At 39.3% G+C, this 20,263-nt stretch overlaps 1 protein-coding gene across 12 annotated transcripts in view; it reads right to left on the bottom strand.

The window, feature by feature from the left end:
* Window positions 1-20,263, bottom strand: part of FYB1 (FYN binding protein 1) — a 165,595-nt gene that overhangs the window by 84,938 nt on the left and 60,394 nt on the right. For all 12 annotated transcript variants that reach the window (XR_002522509.2, XR_002522511.2, XR_002522510.2 and 9 more), the window contains exon 2: window positions 12,934-14,095. Coding sequence is in view for 8 of the 12 variants with exons in the window: in XM_003899602.3 (XP_003899651.2) it covers window positions 12,934-14,095 (1,162 nt within the window). In the remaining 4 variants the exon portion in view is untranslated. The remainder of the gene's footprint in view (window positions 1-12,933; window positions 14,096-20,263) is intronic.

The raw sequence follows: 20,263 nt of genomic DNA on the forward strand, positions 1-20,263 counted from the left end.
GTAATATTATAACTCAGGAAAGAACCTGAACGCTTTCAAACCCCCGGTCTGACAGAAGAATGCCTTTTCTGGAATTCCTTTTTTTTTTTTTTTTTTTAAGGATCTTTGTTTATTAGACATTGAAAATAAACAGATGAAACAGCCTGACTCTCACATCAATTTGGGACAACTCGATTTCTGTACTTGCGTTGGAACTGACCAGATTCTCCTGAATATATTCTGTTTATCAGCAGTTCATTTCTAGTAATACAATGACTATCAATAGCAACAGAAAATAAACCCACTTCCTCCCCCGGCCATCCCTTCCCATTGACTTCTTCTGGGAGGAGGACTTTGAGTAAGAAACTTCTGCTAATATTCAAAGGAAGACCACAGCTGTGTCAAAGGGTTCAGCTTGGAGATAGCTGAACTATTCTGAGTAATAAAGTGGAAAGAGTGGTTCTGGTTTTTGTTTTTTTGCATTTGGGAAGGATAGGTCAAAGAAATGAGGAAAAGAAAAAAAAAAAGGGTGAGCTACAGGGAGAAGTTAGGAGCCTGAGTTGCAAAATATCTGCTGTTTTTGAAGGACAGAGACTGCCAATATTTTAAATTTCCAGCTCAAGTTGCAACGTAAACCCCTCTGGCTCCTCAAACCTTCAGTGAAGCCTGTCCTGCACACACATGCCTTTGATAAGTGGTCTGCAGTGAAAACCAAGGGAAACTGCTGAGTCTCTGTATGGGTTATTGCAGTACACCACAGGGTCAGGGGGGGCGATCCACAAACCCATCCAAGTTAGAAGAAGCAGGAGCCGGAAGCTAGAAGTGACCTTGAGAAATCGAGCCAGTTGCTCCTTCATAGATCTGCACAGAGCATCAGACGTTTTGAATAACACACAAGATGATGTTTGGCACTAACTTTGTCCTGATTTTAAGGAGCACAGTAACACAGCTTTTATATTCCTACATTGGCTTTTCTACTTTAAAATAATGTTGACGCTTGTAATTCTCTGTGCCTTCTTAGTAGTTCAGAATTCAGCAATCTCTTTAAAGAGATTGCTCCATAAAGCCCAGTATTTTCTGTGGGTTTTACTGACCAAAAAGAAGGGAGATTTGCAGTGATGGTCAAAGGAATAGAAAAGAATTAAGACTTTTGAGAAAGAACACTGTTTAGAAGATGAGAAAGAAGAAGAAAGTGGGAAAATGAGAGGGAGAAAGTTGGTTGGGGGCAGGGTGATGGAATGTTCCTTGCTAGGTTTTGTAGCACAGGCTGCTCCACCCAATCCTGAGGAGCTCTGGACAATCTTAGGGTTAGCCCCCAGCTGGTAGGTACAGACCTAGTGGGAGAACTGGACACCGTATCCGGTTGCATGCTACTCAGCCCGAGAACAACTAATTTCTCCCCATGAGGACTAAGGACTCCAGGACTCAGAGAAATCAAAGGCAACTCCTTCTTACAAAGAAATGAAACTTCCTGCTTGTTAAATGGCTCGTATCAGGTCTAGAAAATTCTCTTTAACTTAAAGAAACAGCGATTACTGAAATGCATTTTAAAGGCTTACCTCATTCTTCTTCTGCATAAAACTGCTTTTTGAAAAATGACTGAGGAGCAAACCATGCTTATGTGTGTGTGTGTGTGTGTGTGTGTGTGTGTGATGTTGGATTTGTCACACACATACATCTCACATCTGGTTTCTAGATGAACCAAAAGTGAAAGGCTGGAGAGCTGGGAGATGCAGAAGCCCTAGAGAAGCTGCAGTCTAGATCCTCAATGACTGAGAGCGCATGAGGCAACCTCAACTTTTTAAAGGTGATAATTTGGAAAAGAAATAGGAAGTACTGTAGGATTGTAAAACAAACACTAAGGGGATTATTTTTCCACAAATCCAGGTTTCTTTCTCCACCTAATAATTGTCGATTATTGTTTGTCGATAAGACAAACAAATACTCAAACATGGTGTGGATGTCTGTCTGAGATATTTATCTGCTTTGCCATTTTTGGGGGACAGACTTTTAATTGCCTAGTTGTAACTAATCATATCGCCACACAGGTTGCTTTTAAAAACCAGGGGAACTGTTTTATTCTTCTGATAATTATAAGAAAAAACAAGAAAAGAGAACAGAAGCATGTCTCTCTTAACTTCAATAGACTTACTACCACCCCTGGAAACACACAGGCTCTGTTGCCAGGACCAGGGCTGAAAAAACCGTTGTGGTGTGCAGTCATGCAGCTGCAGAGAGATGTGGACTGTTATAATAAATACAAACAGCTGATTCTACAATGTAGGTTCTTACTTTGGGGAGAAGGAAACCTCATATGGTTTTTGGCTTTGATTTTTTTCTATAACCAGATGTCTCATCTTCGGTTACTTTTTCCTGATAATATCTATTTGTATTGAGCGTTCTAGATGTTTTTTTCTACCTCTGATATGCCAGACAGGATGAAGTATAATCCTTCCCCCTTGGTGGCAATTTAAACAAAGAGAGACATATTTCTTATCTCTTCACTAATAGTTAATATAGCAGTTAAATGTCTCCAGCGTTTTAACTCTTTTTCTCTCCCTTATTCCTCAGATGCTGGAAAAACAAATAATCTATTGCTCTAGATGATTCCCTGGACTTTAAAGCCACGCCATTAACTGTCATTATTGTGCCTTGTCTGAAAGGATAGAACATTTCCAAAATTTTTGTAAAAATAGGTAGCTGGATTTTTGCTCATGAGGCATAATTTTGTTCTTCCAATAGCTGGAATTATTCTTTTGTTAGATAAGTCAATTTCATTTTGTTTTGAAAACAAAAAGCATGAACAAAGACATTCTTTTAGCACAGAAACCCATCATATCAGAAATCGTTTTAATCAAGGCAAAGTAGAAGCCTTTAATGGCAAAAGCGTATTCATCATCTAATCATTTATAAAAGGATTTTATTTGACTTGGCTTGGAAATTGTTTTAGCAGATTGTGTGAAACAAGGCATCTCCTGCAGACTGAATCATAGCACATACATTTGTCCGATATTCTTAGCTAGTTTTAAACATTTGACGCGTGTATGCACAATTGAAAGTAAATCAGAAAGAGCCTTTATTATTTTTAATTATTATACTCATATGTATTTGTATTTTATTAAAATTTCTTTTCATTCTCCTTTTCTGAAGTAAATTATAGTTTCATTTTAATGCTTTTAATATTTTAGGGGTTGTATAATTTTGATCAAATTAGGTAAATCATCTCATAATGCATCTCATACTTTATTTGAGGGTAATGTATTTTACATTTTATTTATTTCAGCAACTGTGAAAACATTTGTTTATATTACAAGTGGTCATATCTTCTTGTATGCTACTAAAGTTGATATAATGCCAGTTGAATGGACAATATTTTCTTATTTTTTGAGATGCTTAAACATATATCAGTTTTAGCCTCTTCATCGCAGGAGGAGTTCTTATAACAAGGGCAAATCATGGCATATTGCCCTAAGTTATGCTATTTGGAAACTTCTGCTCACATAACTAAGAAAAGCAATAGTCTCTCTTAAAGCAGGGTGAGTATAACTATATTAAGGAAACTCTTCCCTGTAAACTAAATGATAAGTGTGGACTATTGTTGAGCTAAAATTAATATTAAAGAAATAGCTGGTGCCTGAGCAGAAAGAATCTTGAAGGTCAAATTGAGTGTGCAGCAGGGAACCAGGACCCTAAATATGCCAAGGGAACTTTTCAATGGCAAAGTCTCTGAAGATGAGGAATCTGCCTTTCTTGCAGGCCAGCTCCAGGGGCCTTCTCCTTGTCCTGGCTCACTCTCCCATCCAGTGTTCTGTTCACCTCCTCCTCTAAGTGGATTGGCTGATTAAAGGCTTACACAATGATGGCCCTCAAGGCATCTGCAGGTTAGGAGAGGGCAGGCTCTATCACAGTCCAGGCATCCAGCCCTGGATCTTCCTCATACCCCACTGGGATCATGTCCACAAGACTCCTCAGAGTGGGAGACGTGGGGAGGGGTTAGAGGACACCTGAGTGTCCTTGATCAGTGATCATGGTCCAGAGAGCATGGAACAAGGCTTGGGGTGGGCACTCAGTGCATGTTATTAATAGTTCTGCCATCTTGCTGTCTGCCTTGTGAAGGGGTAAATCGATGGTCTTTTTGGAAATGTTGATCCTTAGACTATAATTTAAGTATTTAGTGGTATTTAAAAATGAGGATGGGAAATTTCAGAGTGTCCCTCCTCCAATTCCCAAGTAAAAATAGTAAAAAACAAAATAAGTCAAGGCAAACATTATCTAAAACTCACTAGCAGTCACCTCACAAGAAAGGGAAGACAATATCATGCATAAACTTCAAAAAGTGGTGGCTAAGGGAAGAAACAGAAGGTTCTGATGCCACCGGAGGCAAGCTAACCTTCCACCTGTTCTCTATGTCCAGAAGCAATACTGAGGGAAGACAGTGGTTCTAGAAAAGCCTGTGAATTCTCTCTAATACACTACAGGTTGGAGAAGCGAACTCTAAGGTGAGTGAGCAGCCTGGGAAGGTCAAGGGAAATCCTTCAGCACAAAAGTCCTAAATACCACAACAGGATCACAGGAGAGGCAGGAGGGGGATGAGTTGCCAGGGCTGGCCCTGCCCCGGTACAGGGCACTGAATGAGATCTCAGGAAACGGAATGGAATCTGGGTCCCCAGTAAGGACTACCCTAGAGACCAGCACAGCTAATATGTATGCCACAGAAGAATGGATTCAAAGCCACACTCAGAACTCAAATCGCAGTTCTGAGGGGAAGGCAAATTTATCACACTGGATTAGAACTTGCAGATGCACTTGTCATCCTTCAGCCAGATCAAAAGAACTAGTGTGACCCCTGTTCATATAGCACAGCAAATTCCTGAGAGCCTGAGAGAATACTGATAAAATGATTGACACAGACGTATACTGGCTAAGATTCTTAACCTTAAGGACAAAGATTTCTTCGGAAATCCAGGCAGAAAAGCAAATCATTTTCAGAGAGGGAAATTTAGGTTGTCAGCATACTTCTCCACAGTAAATTTAAATGCCAGAATCTTGAAATAAAGACCATGTAGATTGCTTATAAAAATGAAACATTAGCTGGGTGCAGTGGCTCATGCCTGTAATCTCAGCATTTTGGGAAGCCGAGGCAGGAGGATTGTTTGAGGCCAGGAGTTCTAGACCAGCTTGGACAACAAAGCAAGACTCTGTCTCTACAAAAAATTTTAAAAAATATTAAAGCTGGGCATGACAATATGTGCCTGTAGTCCCAGCTATTCGGGAGGCTGAAGTGGAGGGATTGGTGCCCAGGAGTTCAAGGCTGCAGTGAGCTATGATTGTGCCACTGCAGTTCAGCCTGAGTGACAAAGCAGGACCCTGTCTCAAAAAAAAAAAACAAAAGAAAGAAAGAAGAGAGAAAGAAAGAAGAAAGAAAGAAAAAGAAAGAAAGAAAGAAAGAAAAGAAAGAAAGAGAGAAATAAAGAAAGAAAAGAAAGAAAGAAAGAGAGAAAGAAAGAGAAAGAAAGAAAGAAAGAAAAAGAAAGAAAGAAAGAAAGGAAGGAAGAAAGAAAGAAAGAGAGAGAGAGAGAAAGAAAGAGAGAGAGAGAGAGAGGGAGGGAGGGAGGAAGGAAGGAAGGAAGGAAGGAAGAGAGGGAGGGAGGGAGGGAGGAAGGAAGAAAGGGAGGGAGGGAGGGAGGAAGGAAGGAAGGAAGGAAGGAAGGAAGGAAGGAAGGAAGGAAGAAAGGAAGGAAGGAAGGAAGGAAGGAAATCTTATATTAAAAAAGACCAAGGAATGCAGCTGGGATAGGAAACAACCGGGAACAGTTTGTTTGCTGGCTTATGTTAGAAGGGCAGAAGAGAGAAGTTTCCAAGAGGGAAGATTAATAGGGGTATTTCATAAAATTTGACCAGGGACGGTGTGGTTAAGGGAGGAGAGTCTTTCTGAGGCATTTCTATTATGCTGAAACCTAGGTAAGTTGCCTGATTAACAGTAAGTGGGTTCCTCAGACATTTCAATGTGCACTAGAAGGAAGAAGCCCTGGAGGTCTTCTGAACAACCTCTTTTTCAGGGATTAAGGAGGGTGGGTGAAATCAATTGGGCTCGGGCTGGAGTAAAAAGAAGAACGACACCAGCCACAAAGTGTGCACCAGGCCCTGGGACAATGAGAGTGCAGGGTGTGCTGAGGGCCCCCCAAAGCTGAACCACCCTGTTGAGTAACTCCCAATTCCAGTCTATGTATGAGAGAGCTTTGCCTCCAGTGATTCAGAGTACTGTAATAGTCCAGTCTATGAGCTGTTTCAGTCAAAGTATCCTGGGATCTCTTCTTTTTGTATTGTGTTCTTACATTCCCAGTGCACAGTGGCATATTAACACTTGGAGCAATCTTTAAAGAAAAGCACTTACCACTGCATTTCTAAAATGTGAACATAGAATCCCTTTTTCCTGTGGTGGCTAAGAGCAACAATTTGTAAAATACTGCCACATGCTGATATAAAACAGTTTTCAATATGTGAATATCTAATAAAGTCATGTTAACAGAGTACATATAAAAGGAGAATGAGGGGAAAAAGAAGGGTGATGGCTTTGGGGCCTGTGAAGGAAAAACTTACCAACTCCTGGAAACAAGTTACTTGCTGGTGAAAATAGCCCAAGCACCTTTTGGTTTCAAGTTGTTGTAGGCTGGATTAGTTAAATGATACATACACAGATGAGGAGGGGACCATCAGTCTTTTGTTAATGCCCTCTGGAGTCCTGGCTTTACACCTGTTGCTGTCAAGGTGCTTAACTGATCATTCCTATAGCTCACACATGGAAAAAATCAGTCTTGGTTTCTCACCAGTATTAAGAACAAGACTAGAAAAAAGGGTTGAAGTGAATGTTTCCCAGCAGGTTTTTACCAAATCCTACATGCAAACCAATAGTCAGGCCAGGGGTTCTTATGAACCCAAACTTTGGTGAAGTATTGTGTTGATACATGGGAAGAAGCCCTTTCTGTCAGAACTGGCTCAGGACCCAAAAGGAAGCGAAGGAAAGGTTAGTTCAGACAATATTTTGAGATTTTTGATTTTTTAAAAAATGGTTAGTCTTTAGTAACCCTAAATTGTTCTTAGGAAAAAAAATTTTAGTTTCATGATCAGAAAAGCAACATGTTAGAGTCAAGCTTACAGTTTAACAAGGAAGGCAGCTAAATCGATCTGCAAGATAGACCCTCTGTTATAACAGTTGTTTTGAGTCCAAGCTCCATTCAGTTGAGTACAAGTCTATTGGCAGGGGTTATCTATTGTGTTAAAACAATTGCTACACTATAAAGTATTAAAATCTAATACTGAACAAAATCTGGGAGCACATAAATTCTAGTTAAATAGAATTTTTTTTTGAAACAGGGTCTTGCTTTGTCACCCAGGCTGAGGGCAGTGGTGCAATCTTGGCTCACTGCAACCTCTGCCTCCCAGGTTCAAGTGATTCTCCTGTCCCAGCCTCCTGAGTAGCTGGGAGGTGAGCACCACCACGCCTGGCTAATTTTTGTGTTTTTGGTAGAGATGGGATTTCGCCATGTTGGCCAGGCTGGTTTTGAACTCCTGACCTCAGGTGATCCACCCGCCTCAGCCTCCCAAAGTGCTGGGATTATAGGCATGAGCCACCATGCCCGGCCTGCTTAAATAGAATTCTGTGAAAGAATAAACTTGAGAAGCTAACAAAAATGTATATTACTTCCGTACTCCAAATGAGAGAATGGCAAGCAGACTGGATTCTGTCTTCATGGAGCTTAGAGTGGTATTTACAAAACAGACAACAAACAAAACGTATGTTTCAACCAAAGGCCACAGAAAGGGAGAGGAATGAGGATTTGGGGGGTTTCATTTATGCTTGATTCATTGTCTTGTGATATTCTATGTTTGAAGAGAGGCAACCCAGCACGACGAGGTGGAATGCGGGTGGGAACACAGTCTGTGGAATCAGAGAGACATGAGATTGACCCACACCTTGTTTAGTCATGTTATGCCTTTGCGCAAGTTACCCAACCTCTCTGAGCTTTGGTTTCCTCATAGAATTCCTATTCATGGCTTGAGAGGAATAAACAGCGTAATGTGTATCTGGTATATGGCAAGTCCTCAATAAATGATGAATATTTTTAACAGTTAATATATTGGGCAAAGATGATATGAGATGGAGGGTATATCTGGGGAAGAGGTTTAAGGAATTGGATGGGAACCTGGAAAGGAAGAAATGAAGTAGAAGGCTATGAAAATAGTATTAGTTTAAAAGGCATATAGAGTTATTAGATGAATCTTTGTTAATTTGAACGCTAGTATAGTTACTTCTAACAACAAAAAATAGTCTTTTTGGAGTCTCCACATTCACTTAGCAAGGCTTTTCATTTTGCTCCCATCAGTATCTATTAAATCTTAGTGAATAAATATTTAGTAATAGAATCTCATGTTTTCTAAAGCATAGACTCTCTCTCTTCTTTCCCATTTTCTCACAAGCAAATAAATAAATTTTCTAATTATACCATGCAGCAAATAATTTATCTGGAAGCCCTGTTATATGAAAATTCATGCCTAGTCAGGTGTGTTTTGGGCATTTTTTGTTGGAGCTGGCATAAAAACTCCCATCTCAAAAACTTTTAGGGTCTGTAGCAGCACACTCAGAAGTATTTTCCCTGGAATTTGCCAATCTAAGCAGCTGTGGCCAATCATAATCCATAGCAAATCCATTGGCCACATTTATTTATTTCTTCCAGGTTGACAGGTAATGGGGAAAGCAAATGCACTCTGGAAACAATGACCTTCGAAAACTGCCTTTGATAATACCAGTGTCTTGGGATGACAGTCATCTGTGCTGGCTTTGCAGCCTCTCCACCTCTGCTTGGCTGAGTCAGATGCCTTCCCTTGGCTTCAGTCAGTAGGAGATGGCAAAATCTGGGGGCACTTGTGACCTAGTGCCACCTGGGTGCCGCCTACTGCTCTCTACTAGCCTTTGCTGTGGGGAAGGAGGCATCTGAGGGCAGAACTTGCTTGGACATCTGGTGGGAAACCTCTCTTCTAACCATCATGGTTTGACTCTGGCATCATAAATCACAAATACATTTACATATTACAAAGAAGTAAGTAAAATGCAGTTTAATGATTCCTGGAATAATATAATATCACATAAAAATGATTTATAATATAAAATGATCAAAGCATCACGGGTCTGGTAATAACATTTTCATGCTAATAAAAGTAATACAATTATAGATAGTGCTCACTTATTTTGATATTATTATATGTCCAATGCTGTATTAAGCACTTACAACGAATCTCGTGTAGTGATTATAATGTGCTGGCGAAGTAGGTGGTATTATACTCATTTTTTCAAATGAAGAAAGACATACACCGAAAGAGGTAAAGCTAAGGTCATGCAGCTAGTAAATACATTAGTCGTGCTTAAACCTCAGGTCTACTGACTTTGAAGTCTGCATTATATGGCAAACACTCTCATGTTAGGCTCTGTACCATTAATAACATTAGTAATGGATAACCTGGAAACTCTGCACATCGGTTTAAAATGGGTTCATTAAAGCTGCTCTATCTATTTCACGGGACATTATAAGTATTAAAAGACATAAACATTTTGAAAGTCCTTTGAAAAAAGGTAAAATCCTATGTATATATTTGTGATAATATGTATGCATACACAGATGGTGCCCTACTTATGACAGTTCAAATTAACGATTACTTGACTTTATGATGGTACAAAAGCAATATGCATTCAGTAGAAACCATGGTACAGTATTCAATAAATTACATGAGATAGTCAACACTTTATTATAAAATAGGCTTTGTGTGAGATGATTTTATCCAACTGTAGGCTAATGTAAGTGTCCAGAGCACGTTTAAGGTGGGCTAGGCTAAGCTATGACATTTGGTAGTTAGGTATATTAAATGTGTTTTCAGTTTATAATATTTCTAACTTATGAATGTTTATAAGGATGTAACCCCATGATAAGTCAAGGGGTATCTGCATATATATTCAATATAAATAAATAATACACTTATGCTTTAAACACAAACATGCAAACATACATACAGGGGCACAATGGTATGTGGAGAAACTATTAAACTTGCAATCTGGAGACTTGGATTTTAGCCTCAGATGTGTGATTTGGATATGTCACATCTCAACACTCACTTGTGAAATGGGGGTGATAATTACACTTAATAAAGAATTTTCCCATCTAAAGACTGTGTGTACAATATACCACCTATTTATGTATATGTATATTATTTAATAATTTAATAATTATTTATTTCCTACTTACATACTCCATAATTATAAAAAATAGAATTCAGAATTTTAAAAAATTTTGCTACAACAGAAATTTAATTCTTTTCTTTATCTTGCTTACCCAGTTATATAAAATGAATATATACTTTCTAATTCTGATATATTTTAACCTTCTTAAGTGAAATGGTAAATTACTTAGTATTTCTAGCATTGTTTAAGAAAAATAGCAGTGGCAGGATCAAGAGTAGGCAGACCTGACTTAAAAAATTTTGTGTTCAGAAAATTCAGAAAATAAATGCTTACTTTATGACACAAACACCAGTTTATTTTCTGCAGTGTTGTTTTTTGGAAACAATACAAATTGCTAAATCGATTAAGCTTGTCACCCATTTACTGAAGTATTATACAGCTCTAAAGAACAATCAATTACTCTTTATTAAAGTGTGGGAAGATATACAGGATTTATTTATTTAAAAAAAACAAGGATCAGAGCATTGCACATAATATTCTATTTCTTGAGTAAAAAGCCAGTGGGGGGTAGTATTTATGTTTGTATTTGCTTGTGTGAACATAAAGAAACTTCAGATGGACATATAAGAAATTAAGAAGAGTGGTTTCTACGGGGTAGGGGCTAGAAAGACCCAGAAAGTGGCAGACAAGGGTTAAAGGTAGCTTCAGTGTACACCATTTTACAGTTACTGCTTTTTCAGTCAGAATGTAATTTCTACTTAAAATATAAAAGAATTCAAATGCTTTTTAAGAATGTGGATGCTTTAAAGGGATATTAGTCAGAGTTTAAAGTTATGAATCAGATTGCTTAATCCAGATGTCAAGTGAGGTCAATCTAGATTAAGAGGGATTGAGTTGTGATTTGTGGAAGAGGTGAATGAAGAAAGAACAGGATACATTTTGGAGCATAATACATCCTGAGGCATCAGATGTTAAGGGGATTACACTGATGACAAGATTTAAAATGTGAACTGTGGCATGGGTTACTGACAGCAGGTAGGCATTCAGGAGCCGGGGAGGGTTGCAAAGGAGAGGAGAAGGAGAACAAGGATAAACTCCGTCTGCTCTGCAGTTCTGCCTGGGTCCTTTGTAGCTTTACTTCACTAAAAATCAGACCTTGTCAGGCCTTCAGAGTCAGAAAGAGGACTTGGTTAGCATTTGTGGAAACTCATTGAAAAGCATGACACCAGGCAACGTGTGTTACCACCGTGCTCTGCCACCACCCGCACTGGAGCTGGAGTGAAACAAAGATGGAAGAAAGTTCCCAGGGATTTCTGCCTAACATCAGAGCTCCTTCCCTGGCATGAAGTCACAGCCATAAAACGGAGGTTATAATACTTAATTTTTTATCTGAGGTGAAGAAGTAAGAGAAATAAGGGACCTTTTAGAAAGTCTCACAAAAATAACAGTTCTGAATTATGAACCGGTATTGAAACAAAATGCCAGATGAAGAGAAGATGCAATGTGAAACAAGGATGAACCTTTCTGGAAGACAGATGGTCATGGGATCATTCCAAACTTGCTTTCTGTATGTTTGAATTAGCAGAGGACTTGATCACTAAACTGTTTACGAACAAGGAGAATACTGATCTCAGGAAGATAACATATCGCAAGATGTTTCTATAGTGCAAAAACTAAAAATGACCTTTAGGCTTAGAACTGCTTTAACTAGACCATACTTTTGTAAGGAGAAAGATGTGACTAAGAGTAGCGTGGTCACTTGTAGGCACCTTTTTCCCCCGTCACAATAAACAACAATTGCACATCATTTACCTAAAATATTAATCATCTCAGGCATGTGTGAGCTTCTGTCATGCAGTCACTCAGTACCACATCCCAGAGAATTGCAGTGACATCTCTGGTAGAAATTTAAACTATTTACCTGAAAGGAAAGGAAAGTACTCCTTTGTCTGGCTCATTTTCCTAACTATATATTACTTTATGAATCAGAAAAGTTCAGAAAACTTTATACTGAAAAATAGAAAATAGCTAAAATGTGAATTTCATGAGTCCTGTTCCTTTCTCATTTGAATACTGCGCTCAGAAAACATGATGAATTGTGTGGATATTTGCAGTCACTTAAAGGAGGGCTTGTCAGATCTGCACTATTGACATTGTGGCCTGAATAGTTGTTTGTTGTGGGGCTGTGCTGGGCATTGTAGGATCTTCAACAGCATCCCTAGCTTCTACTCACTAGAGGCCAGTAGCACCCTCCAGTTGTGGCAACCAAAAATGCCTCCATACATTGCCAAATGTCCCCCGGGGGACAAAAGCGCTCCCTTTGGGAACCACTGACCTAGAGGATAGCTCATTTTCTGTCTAACTCCTCTGCGTTGATGGGGTAACATACCTCAGTCTCATTCAACAGAAATGAAACCCAACAAAGGAAGTAAATGCAATGGTTATCATTAAGCAAAGCCACGTATCAATGAAGTGGATGCATTGCCTCTCCCTTCCCCCAACAAAACCCCAGCTGACCAAGGCATTTTCTCACAGAATGAAGACTTCCTACTTTCCCAGGCCTCCCACATGAAAGAAAAAAACAAGACAAAGAAAATTCATTATACACCACATATGAGTACCAGATACAGACTCATTCCTCCTTACGAAACTTTCCCCAGAAGCTAAAACATTCTCTGCCTTGGAGTAAACCATACTGAATAGCAAAGGAGAAAAGAACTCACTGTTTCCAGAAGAGGTTTTGAGGAATTTCGTCAGGTCAACATGTGGTGGTCTGTTGGGTTTTGGTGGAGGTGGGCCCAAGGTAAACAATGGAGGCAATGGCTTCTGCTTTGGGGTGGCTGAATTCTTGTCTCCCTTTTCCTTTTCCTGACTTTGGCTCCATGGCCCCTCGACTCTCAGCTTAGAAGGGGCCTTAGGGAACCTGGAAGGAGGAGCCCCTGAGGCCGAGTCTTCCTGATTCGTTTTGCCCTGGAAGGTGTTCTTAGCAGCGTCTATCTTCCTATCTTCCTTTTTTTCTTCACCATTTTTGGAGAGGCCTGGGCCTCCCCTGCTCGCAACAGGTTTCAAAACCACTCCAGGAAAGGGTGAACTTGAAATCTCCCCTGCATGGTCTTTATTTTCTGGGTCTTCCCTTGCTGGTTTTAAAGGGCCGCTTTTGGACCTGACTCCCAGGGGAGCTGGGGACCCCTTTGATGGAGACACATTCTTCACGGGGCTTTCGTCTTCGTGGGAGTTCTCAGTACTTAGGGGTGGCTTCTGGCCAAAGGCAGGTTTGGGGAAGAGGGGCTTGGATTCAAGATCTTGTGATGCTGACATAAATTTCCCTTTAACACCAGCCAATTTGGGGAATGCTTGCTTCTGTTCATTTTCCTGGGTTGGAGGAGTAGGCCCAGATTTCGGGCCTAGTGGCTTTAAGTTATGGTCTTGGTTTACACTGTGAAGAGATGGCTTGTTTCCAGGAGGCCAGGGAAACGCAGGTTTAGAATCTTCTTTGGGCAAGTTGATGGGCTTGGGGCCTACAGGTTTCGGAAATCCCACTTTTGCCTCGGGGTCTCTGGTGGTCAAGTTGGCTGATGTTCCGAATCTTTGGCCTGCTCCAGTGGGCTTTAGAAACGGGGGCTTGGGTTCCTTGTCAGGCTTTTCCTCAGAAGAAGGTTTGACTGCCACAGGTGGCTTTGGGGACCCAAACTTAGGTACACTGCTGGGTCCTGCAGGAGGGCTGGCATTTCCTTGGTTGTTGAATAAGTTCTTTCTTGCTTGTATTCCTGAAGATGAGTTTGGCCCTGTGACTCTGAAGGGTCGGCTATTGACTGAGACATCCTCTGTCGGGTTGCCCCCTGTGTTAAATTTCGCCATGAGGGACTTTACATCTGCCTTTGCATCCTACAAACATAGGGAACAAAAACTAGCTGAGAGACAAAAGTCTTACTTGCACAGTTTAAAATACTATACCTTAAAGAGCTTCCTGGTTTGAGGCCTGCAGTGTTGCTGATTGGTTAGCAAGATATTGTAACATTTCTCTTCCTCTCTGGCAAAATAAATTGCGAGAGTTTCTTGAAAGGGGAAGGCTATGGTTGTGCATATACTTTTTCTTTTGGTTATCTCAGACTGACTTGCTTGTTTTTGCTTAAGAAACAAATCCTTTCTTTATTCTCACTGTTCCTCTAGATATCTAACTTGGTATTATTTATTTTTAAAGTTTCACTTGAAAAAATATGGAAGTGACTAAAAAAGGATTTCTTCCATATTTTATAATTGAGACTCTTAAGTAGAAACTACCTTTAAAAAATGAAAGTAAGTTCTCCTGTAAATTGAGGCTGTGTGCTTTATACAGCATGGCCATGTTTAACATACATCTCTGTGGTTCGCAAGAGTTTCTTTTTTTTTTTTTCTTGCTTCTATCCACATTAAGTTCTGCTAACAGGGAGATGTGGTGGGAAAACCTTGCTCAGTTTTATAAGTAAGTAATGAAATGACTTCTTCTACTTATTTGTAATTATTTAGCACTAATGATTCACCTGTATCCATACTAGCAGGTGAGTGTACTCACTTTCAGAATTGTTCTGTTTAGAGGTCATGCTCTGGAGGCGCAAGGGGGAAGATAAGGAAGAGGTAATAGGGATGGGCTGTCAGTCTTATTTCCAGACCTTTCTTTCCACAGTCATCCCTTTTTCTGAGAGGTTCTTTTGCTGGGTCTCCCCTGCTTGTCTAGAATTAAGGTATTACATAGCAAAGATAATAGGTATTCACTTTTCTCTGTGAATGTAATCCCATTTTACCTGGGAAAATTAATGGTGTGTTTGCTCTTTGTCATGAAAGCAAAGAGTTTAAATTTTTAGTTCTTTTAGAAATATTTGAAAATTGGAGACTTTAAAAAATTCACAGAAGTTAACCAATGTGGCCATAACAATTTCCCTTTTCATGCTTTAAAATTCACCCATAACATGTTTTCCTACTTATCCCTCACCTTTCATTGCCCCGTACCCAGGCACATTTTCTCTTTCAAGGTGCAAAACCAGATCCCTCCGGTTGGGAAGGTTACTCCCACCTCCTGACTCATGCACACTTCAGGTGCTTCTACAAGCCCCTATGTTATTTCCTGTTAGAGTGATGAGAACTACCATTTAGTGGGGGGTAAATACATGTGCTTAGTTCTATATCGTCCCATCTTATTCTTACAGTAGTTCTAAAAGAATGACGTTATTTAACCCCATTTCACAAGAAAGGAAAATGAGGCTGGAACTGCAGGAGGATGACATGGCAAAAGCATGAGAACTGGGTTTAAATCCTAGCCAGAATTGTCATGTGCTTTAAACATGGAATTTGTAAAATGCCTGTCTGGTATACAATATGAGTTCAATATATGGAAATTATTATTAGAACTGTTAAGTAGTGTACTCAAGGCTTTGAATATGCTACCTAACAGTTCTAGGAACTGTGAGCACAGGCAGGCAAACTCAGTTGTATCTGGGGCTCCGAAGTCCAGAAACTGCCTCATTTCTTTTTGTATTCAGGCATCACCTAGCCCAGGGCCTGGCTCCCTCAGGATTCTAATATATGCTTGGGGAATGAAGGCAGGCACTCAGATGAACACTGTGCATAGTGATTTTACAAGAAATGGTGCCCTCAGCAAGAGTTTCTCTCCATACCAAACTGTAGGGCATGTGTGTTTGCAGGGTGGAAGGCTAGGGTTTTAAGCAGGAGCAGAAAAGCTAACAAGAGCAGCAATTTCCAGCTTGAATTTTGTACCTTTAATTTATCTCCCTTATCTGAGTTGTTGGAAACTGTTTGTTTTCTACCTTTCCTCCCTTTGCCACTTTCCTACCACCCCTGACTTCCTCAAATCCTCAAATAATTCCCAAAGGCAAGAGGTAGGAAGACAGCAGAACAAGGGATAATTTGGGTGCTGGGGGAGGGAGTAGGAGAGAAGGGGTTCTTCCCTGAACCCTCAGGGAGATCAGAGTTGCAGAGGACCCCAAACGTCAGTACAAAGGGCATAATTATGGCAGTACCAAGAACAAAAATTTGCCCCCTAATGAAGGAAGTCTGTCTCTGTGGAAGATGTCTTTTATTCTAGACATAATTACATATCATATAATGTGTATTCCAGATTTATAACAGGAGGCTGCATAGCTGAGTGACTAAGAGCACAGACTTAGGAACCAGGTGGCCTGGGTTTGAATCTTACTGGCTATTTAACCTTGGACAAAAGACATCAAAATTCTTTGGGCTTAGTTTTCTCACCTCCCTAATGGGAATAATAATGTGTACCTATAGGACTGTTAGGAAAAGTAAACAATTTCCTATATGTAAAGCACTTTAAAGAGTACCTGGCACACTGGAGGATTTCTGATTTTTATAAATCAAGTGAAATGTTAGACATTCTCTAGTACTTTCTCTTTCTGCATCAATGAGGAAATGGAAAGCAAGAGTTTTAAGTGGTATCCTACTTACGTGGCTACTTTATGCCTTGGATTTCATGGGGGGAAAACCCATTAAATACCCTGACCCATTATCAAACTCAATGTGGTAGATTTAGATTGGAACGTAAGTCTTTCAGCTGCCAACCCAGACCCAGGAGGCAGTGCAATGTCAAAGTTAATAGCACAGGCTCTAGGGTTATGACTTGAGTTCAAATCTTGACTTTGCCACTTTCCTAACCAGGTGATCTAGCATGGTACTTATCCTCTCTGAGGCTCAGTTTTCTACATCTTTAAAATGAGAATAATAACAGTATCTATAGCTCACAGGGTTTTTCTTTTAAAATAAGGATTAAATGAGTAAAGGCATGTGAAGTTCTTAGATAAGAACTGCCTGTAATATGTATGTAATAATTACCTGCTATCTCTGTTTTTCTAATTCGCTAGTCACAAAACATTATTTTCTCTAGGTGACCAAATTCTGAAGTTGCAATCATTAATGTTATGTCCCAATTTTAAATTAAAATAGCTAGAACTAATGTACTCCTGAATAACATGATAGAGTTACAATATTTAAGTTTGGTTTACCTACACTGTGAGACTTGTCACTGGATGTTGAAAGACAGGGAAAGAAAGAGCAACAAATTCCTATGCAGGACATCTTAGAGTCCCTTAGTCACTAATATGTCTGGCAAATCAGTAGCCTGCACTCTGCAACTATCTAATCACTAATATTGGCTTCTTAGCTTTAGAGATTGTTTAATCACGATCACCGTTAATAAGTTTAGTAGATAAAGTGTTCAACACCCAGACTCATCCTTAATCGTAACAATAATAGGTAGATTTTTTCTTTAATCATAATGATAGAAAAAGCAAAAATGATTTTTAAAATGGATATTCTCTCATTCTGATTTCATTGTGGATTGAATATCTATTCAATTCTCTAGTACTTTTATTTTTACTTTAAAAAGGGTAGGGGTAATATATTCGTGTGTGATAGAGTGAAAAGTAAGCCTTCTACAACTCCTTAAGTTAGTTCCCCAGTTAGGCTGATGCCCTCATTTACCAGTACAGTATGAGTTCATACCTGTTGTTTTGGAATAACGACTAGCAGTGTTACTTTTTAGTCTCAAGCTGATCTTCCTTAAATAATAAACTACATGATGATCTTCCCTGGTTCTCTCTAGAGGCAATCACTGTCACCAGTTTCCCATGTATGCTGCTAACCGACGCATATGCAAACATAAACACACACATATTCACACACTTACATCCTTCCTTCTCCCACTTTTCACACAGATGGAAACATCTACTCTGCACCTTGTCTTTTTCTAGGACTGATATTCAGTAGATATATATACACCAGTACAGGTGGATGTATGATCAGCAACCATTTCTGATTGTTTGTACCTATGCCAATTCCAGTTGTTAAATAGTTTCAATATTAGCTCTACTTTTTTCCCTTGCCAGTTGGACCATATCGGTGCATGTTATTTGCAGAATCTTTTTAACTTAATGATATCAAGATTGGGCTTCTACTTATTCATCAGAGGAGGTATTTCACAATCTGGAAGACATCACAGTTTATGATGTTTTAGTAAAACAAAAATTTCATTTGCAATTTCTTTTCCAAAGCCATTTGAATCAATTTGTTATTATTTCTACCTGCTATGTATCCATATAATGCTTAGTCCAGATTACTCACCAACATAGCTCACAAACACAGATTTAATAGTAGAAAATCTCTTCATAGAAATTAATTTCCTTTAGCCCCCATGTATTTTGCCCTTCCTCACTATCTTCAATGGTATAAACTTTTACATTTGCCACAGACCTTGGGAAAATGTCTGTTAACAAAAATCCTTTTGTTACATCCTCCAGATTTCCAGTTAAAAAACCCAGTTTTCAGAAAATCTTTTTCAGTTTTAGCAATCTACATAAAAGTAATGAACCTAGTAAACAGTTAAAGGCTGAGACGGCACGAAGGACAGACATCCCATCTTTTCTGTTCCTAGAAAGAAAATTTCCCTTTTGTAGTCAGTTCACCTACATAGTTACATGTGGAAAACTAAAAATATTTTATCTCTATTATTGGGAACAGGATTTTGTTTTGTTTTAGTTTTATTGTTATATTACTCATGGTTTTAAATATTTCTTGGATATTGTGCTAATCTAGTGGTTCTTAACCTGTGCTAGTGGGAATTCCCCCCCCTACCCCCGCTAGGGGATGTTTTTCAATGTCTAGAAGCATTTTTGACTAAAATGACCAGCCAGGGAAGGGGTTGGGTAGAGGCCAGGGATGCTGCACATCTGTCCTATAGGAGAGTCTCCCACAAGAAAGAATTATCAGTTCAAAACGCAGATAGTGCCAAAGTTGAGAAACCCTGAGCTAATTCTATTGCTCTTGAACTACTGAAATTAACTTACCAGGAAGTCAGATTTTAATTTTTTTTTTTCCATAGACTACACTCTAACACCTACAAATAACTGTATAGAAACTAAATGAGCCACTACTAGCAATGGTTTTTAAAGTTGCCCACCTTGGAAAGTCTCATCTTTAAAATATTCTTTAAAATACAAAAGAAATGAAACTTCCATAAATCATGGGTAACTAATGAATTTAAAATGACTTCAAAGTCAGATTTTACCTCCTTAAGATATATTTGTGTCACTTTTGCAATTAAAGCAAGAGGAGAATTAATCTCTGCTGTGGCTGCTGTTACTCTTCCCTGTATAAAGCCCATAAAAAAGGAATAAAATGACTTCATTTGATTGTATATAATGCTTCTAATCATGAGGGAGGCAGTAAATGAATAAAATAGTTTACCCAAATTGGTTTTTCAAAAAATCTTTGATAAATTTTTACCATATGTGGAGTTTCTTTATTGTTATATTGAGATAAAGTCGTTTGTTACCCATGACTTATTCGGTTTCAACTGCTGGTTCTTCTTATGGAACAAAATTTGTTCCTACCACTGCCATCCTTACCCGTAATAGGACCCCAGTACAGTGATATCAGAGGGCAACAAGAGGCTGTGAAGGGGCTCATGAGTACAGGAGAAAAGGTTCCAGGAAGCCAGCCCTCGTCCTGCCTAAGGCTTTGGAGGTTGTAGCCAGGGCAGATGAAGATGGTGCTCTGGTTGGAGACCCAGCTTCTGTGGGGCTGATGCCTTTTGTTACTCAAACTTAGGACCTGCTCTGCCAAGGTCTGACCAGGAGATGTAACAAAAAGATTGAATGTGTAACAAAAAGGTGTAACAAAAAGAGACAGAATGTTCTCCCCTAAGCTGGAGAAACTTACCATCCTTGAGGCAGGAAGCACACTGGCAAAAATTTGTAATAGATTCAAGCAATTCAAACTTTTATAGAGCAATAGGATTCTGCATTACTGGTTTGCATTGCCTAGATTAAAGAAAATAATACATATGTCCCCCATGACCAAGCCCTCCATCCCTTCTCATCACACACAACACACAAACAATGCACACGCGCACACACACACAGTCTTTGTACCCAGGAAACCTGGAAAAGGGAATGGTTTTAATCTGAAAATAAACAATCATAAAACTCTTTACTACTATAAATTACATTAAAAAAACTACCCCAACTTAAGAGTTAATGGTTGCTGGCT

This window comes from Papio anubis, chromosome 5, assembly GCF_008728515.1.
Source record: "Papio anubis isolate 15944 chromosome 5, Panubis1.0, whole genome shotgun sequence".
Taxonomy (NCBI): Eukaryota; Metazoa; Chordata; class Mammalia; order Primates; family Cercopithecidae; genus Papio; species Papio anubis.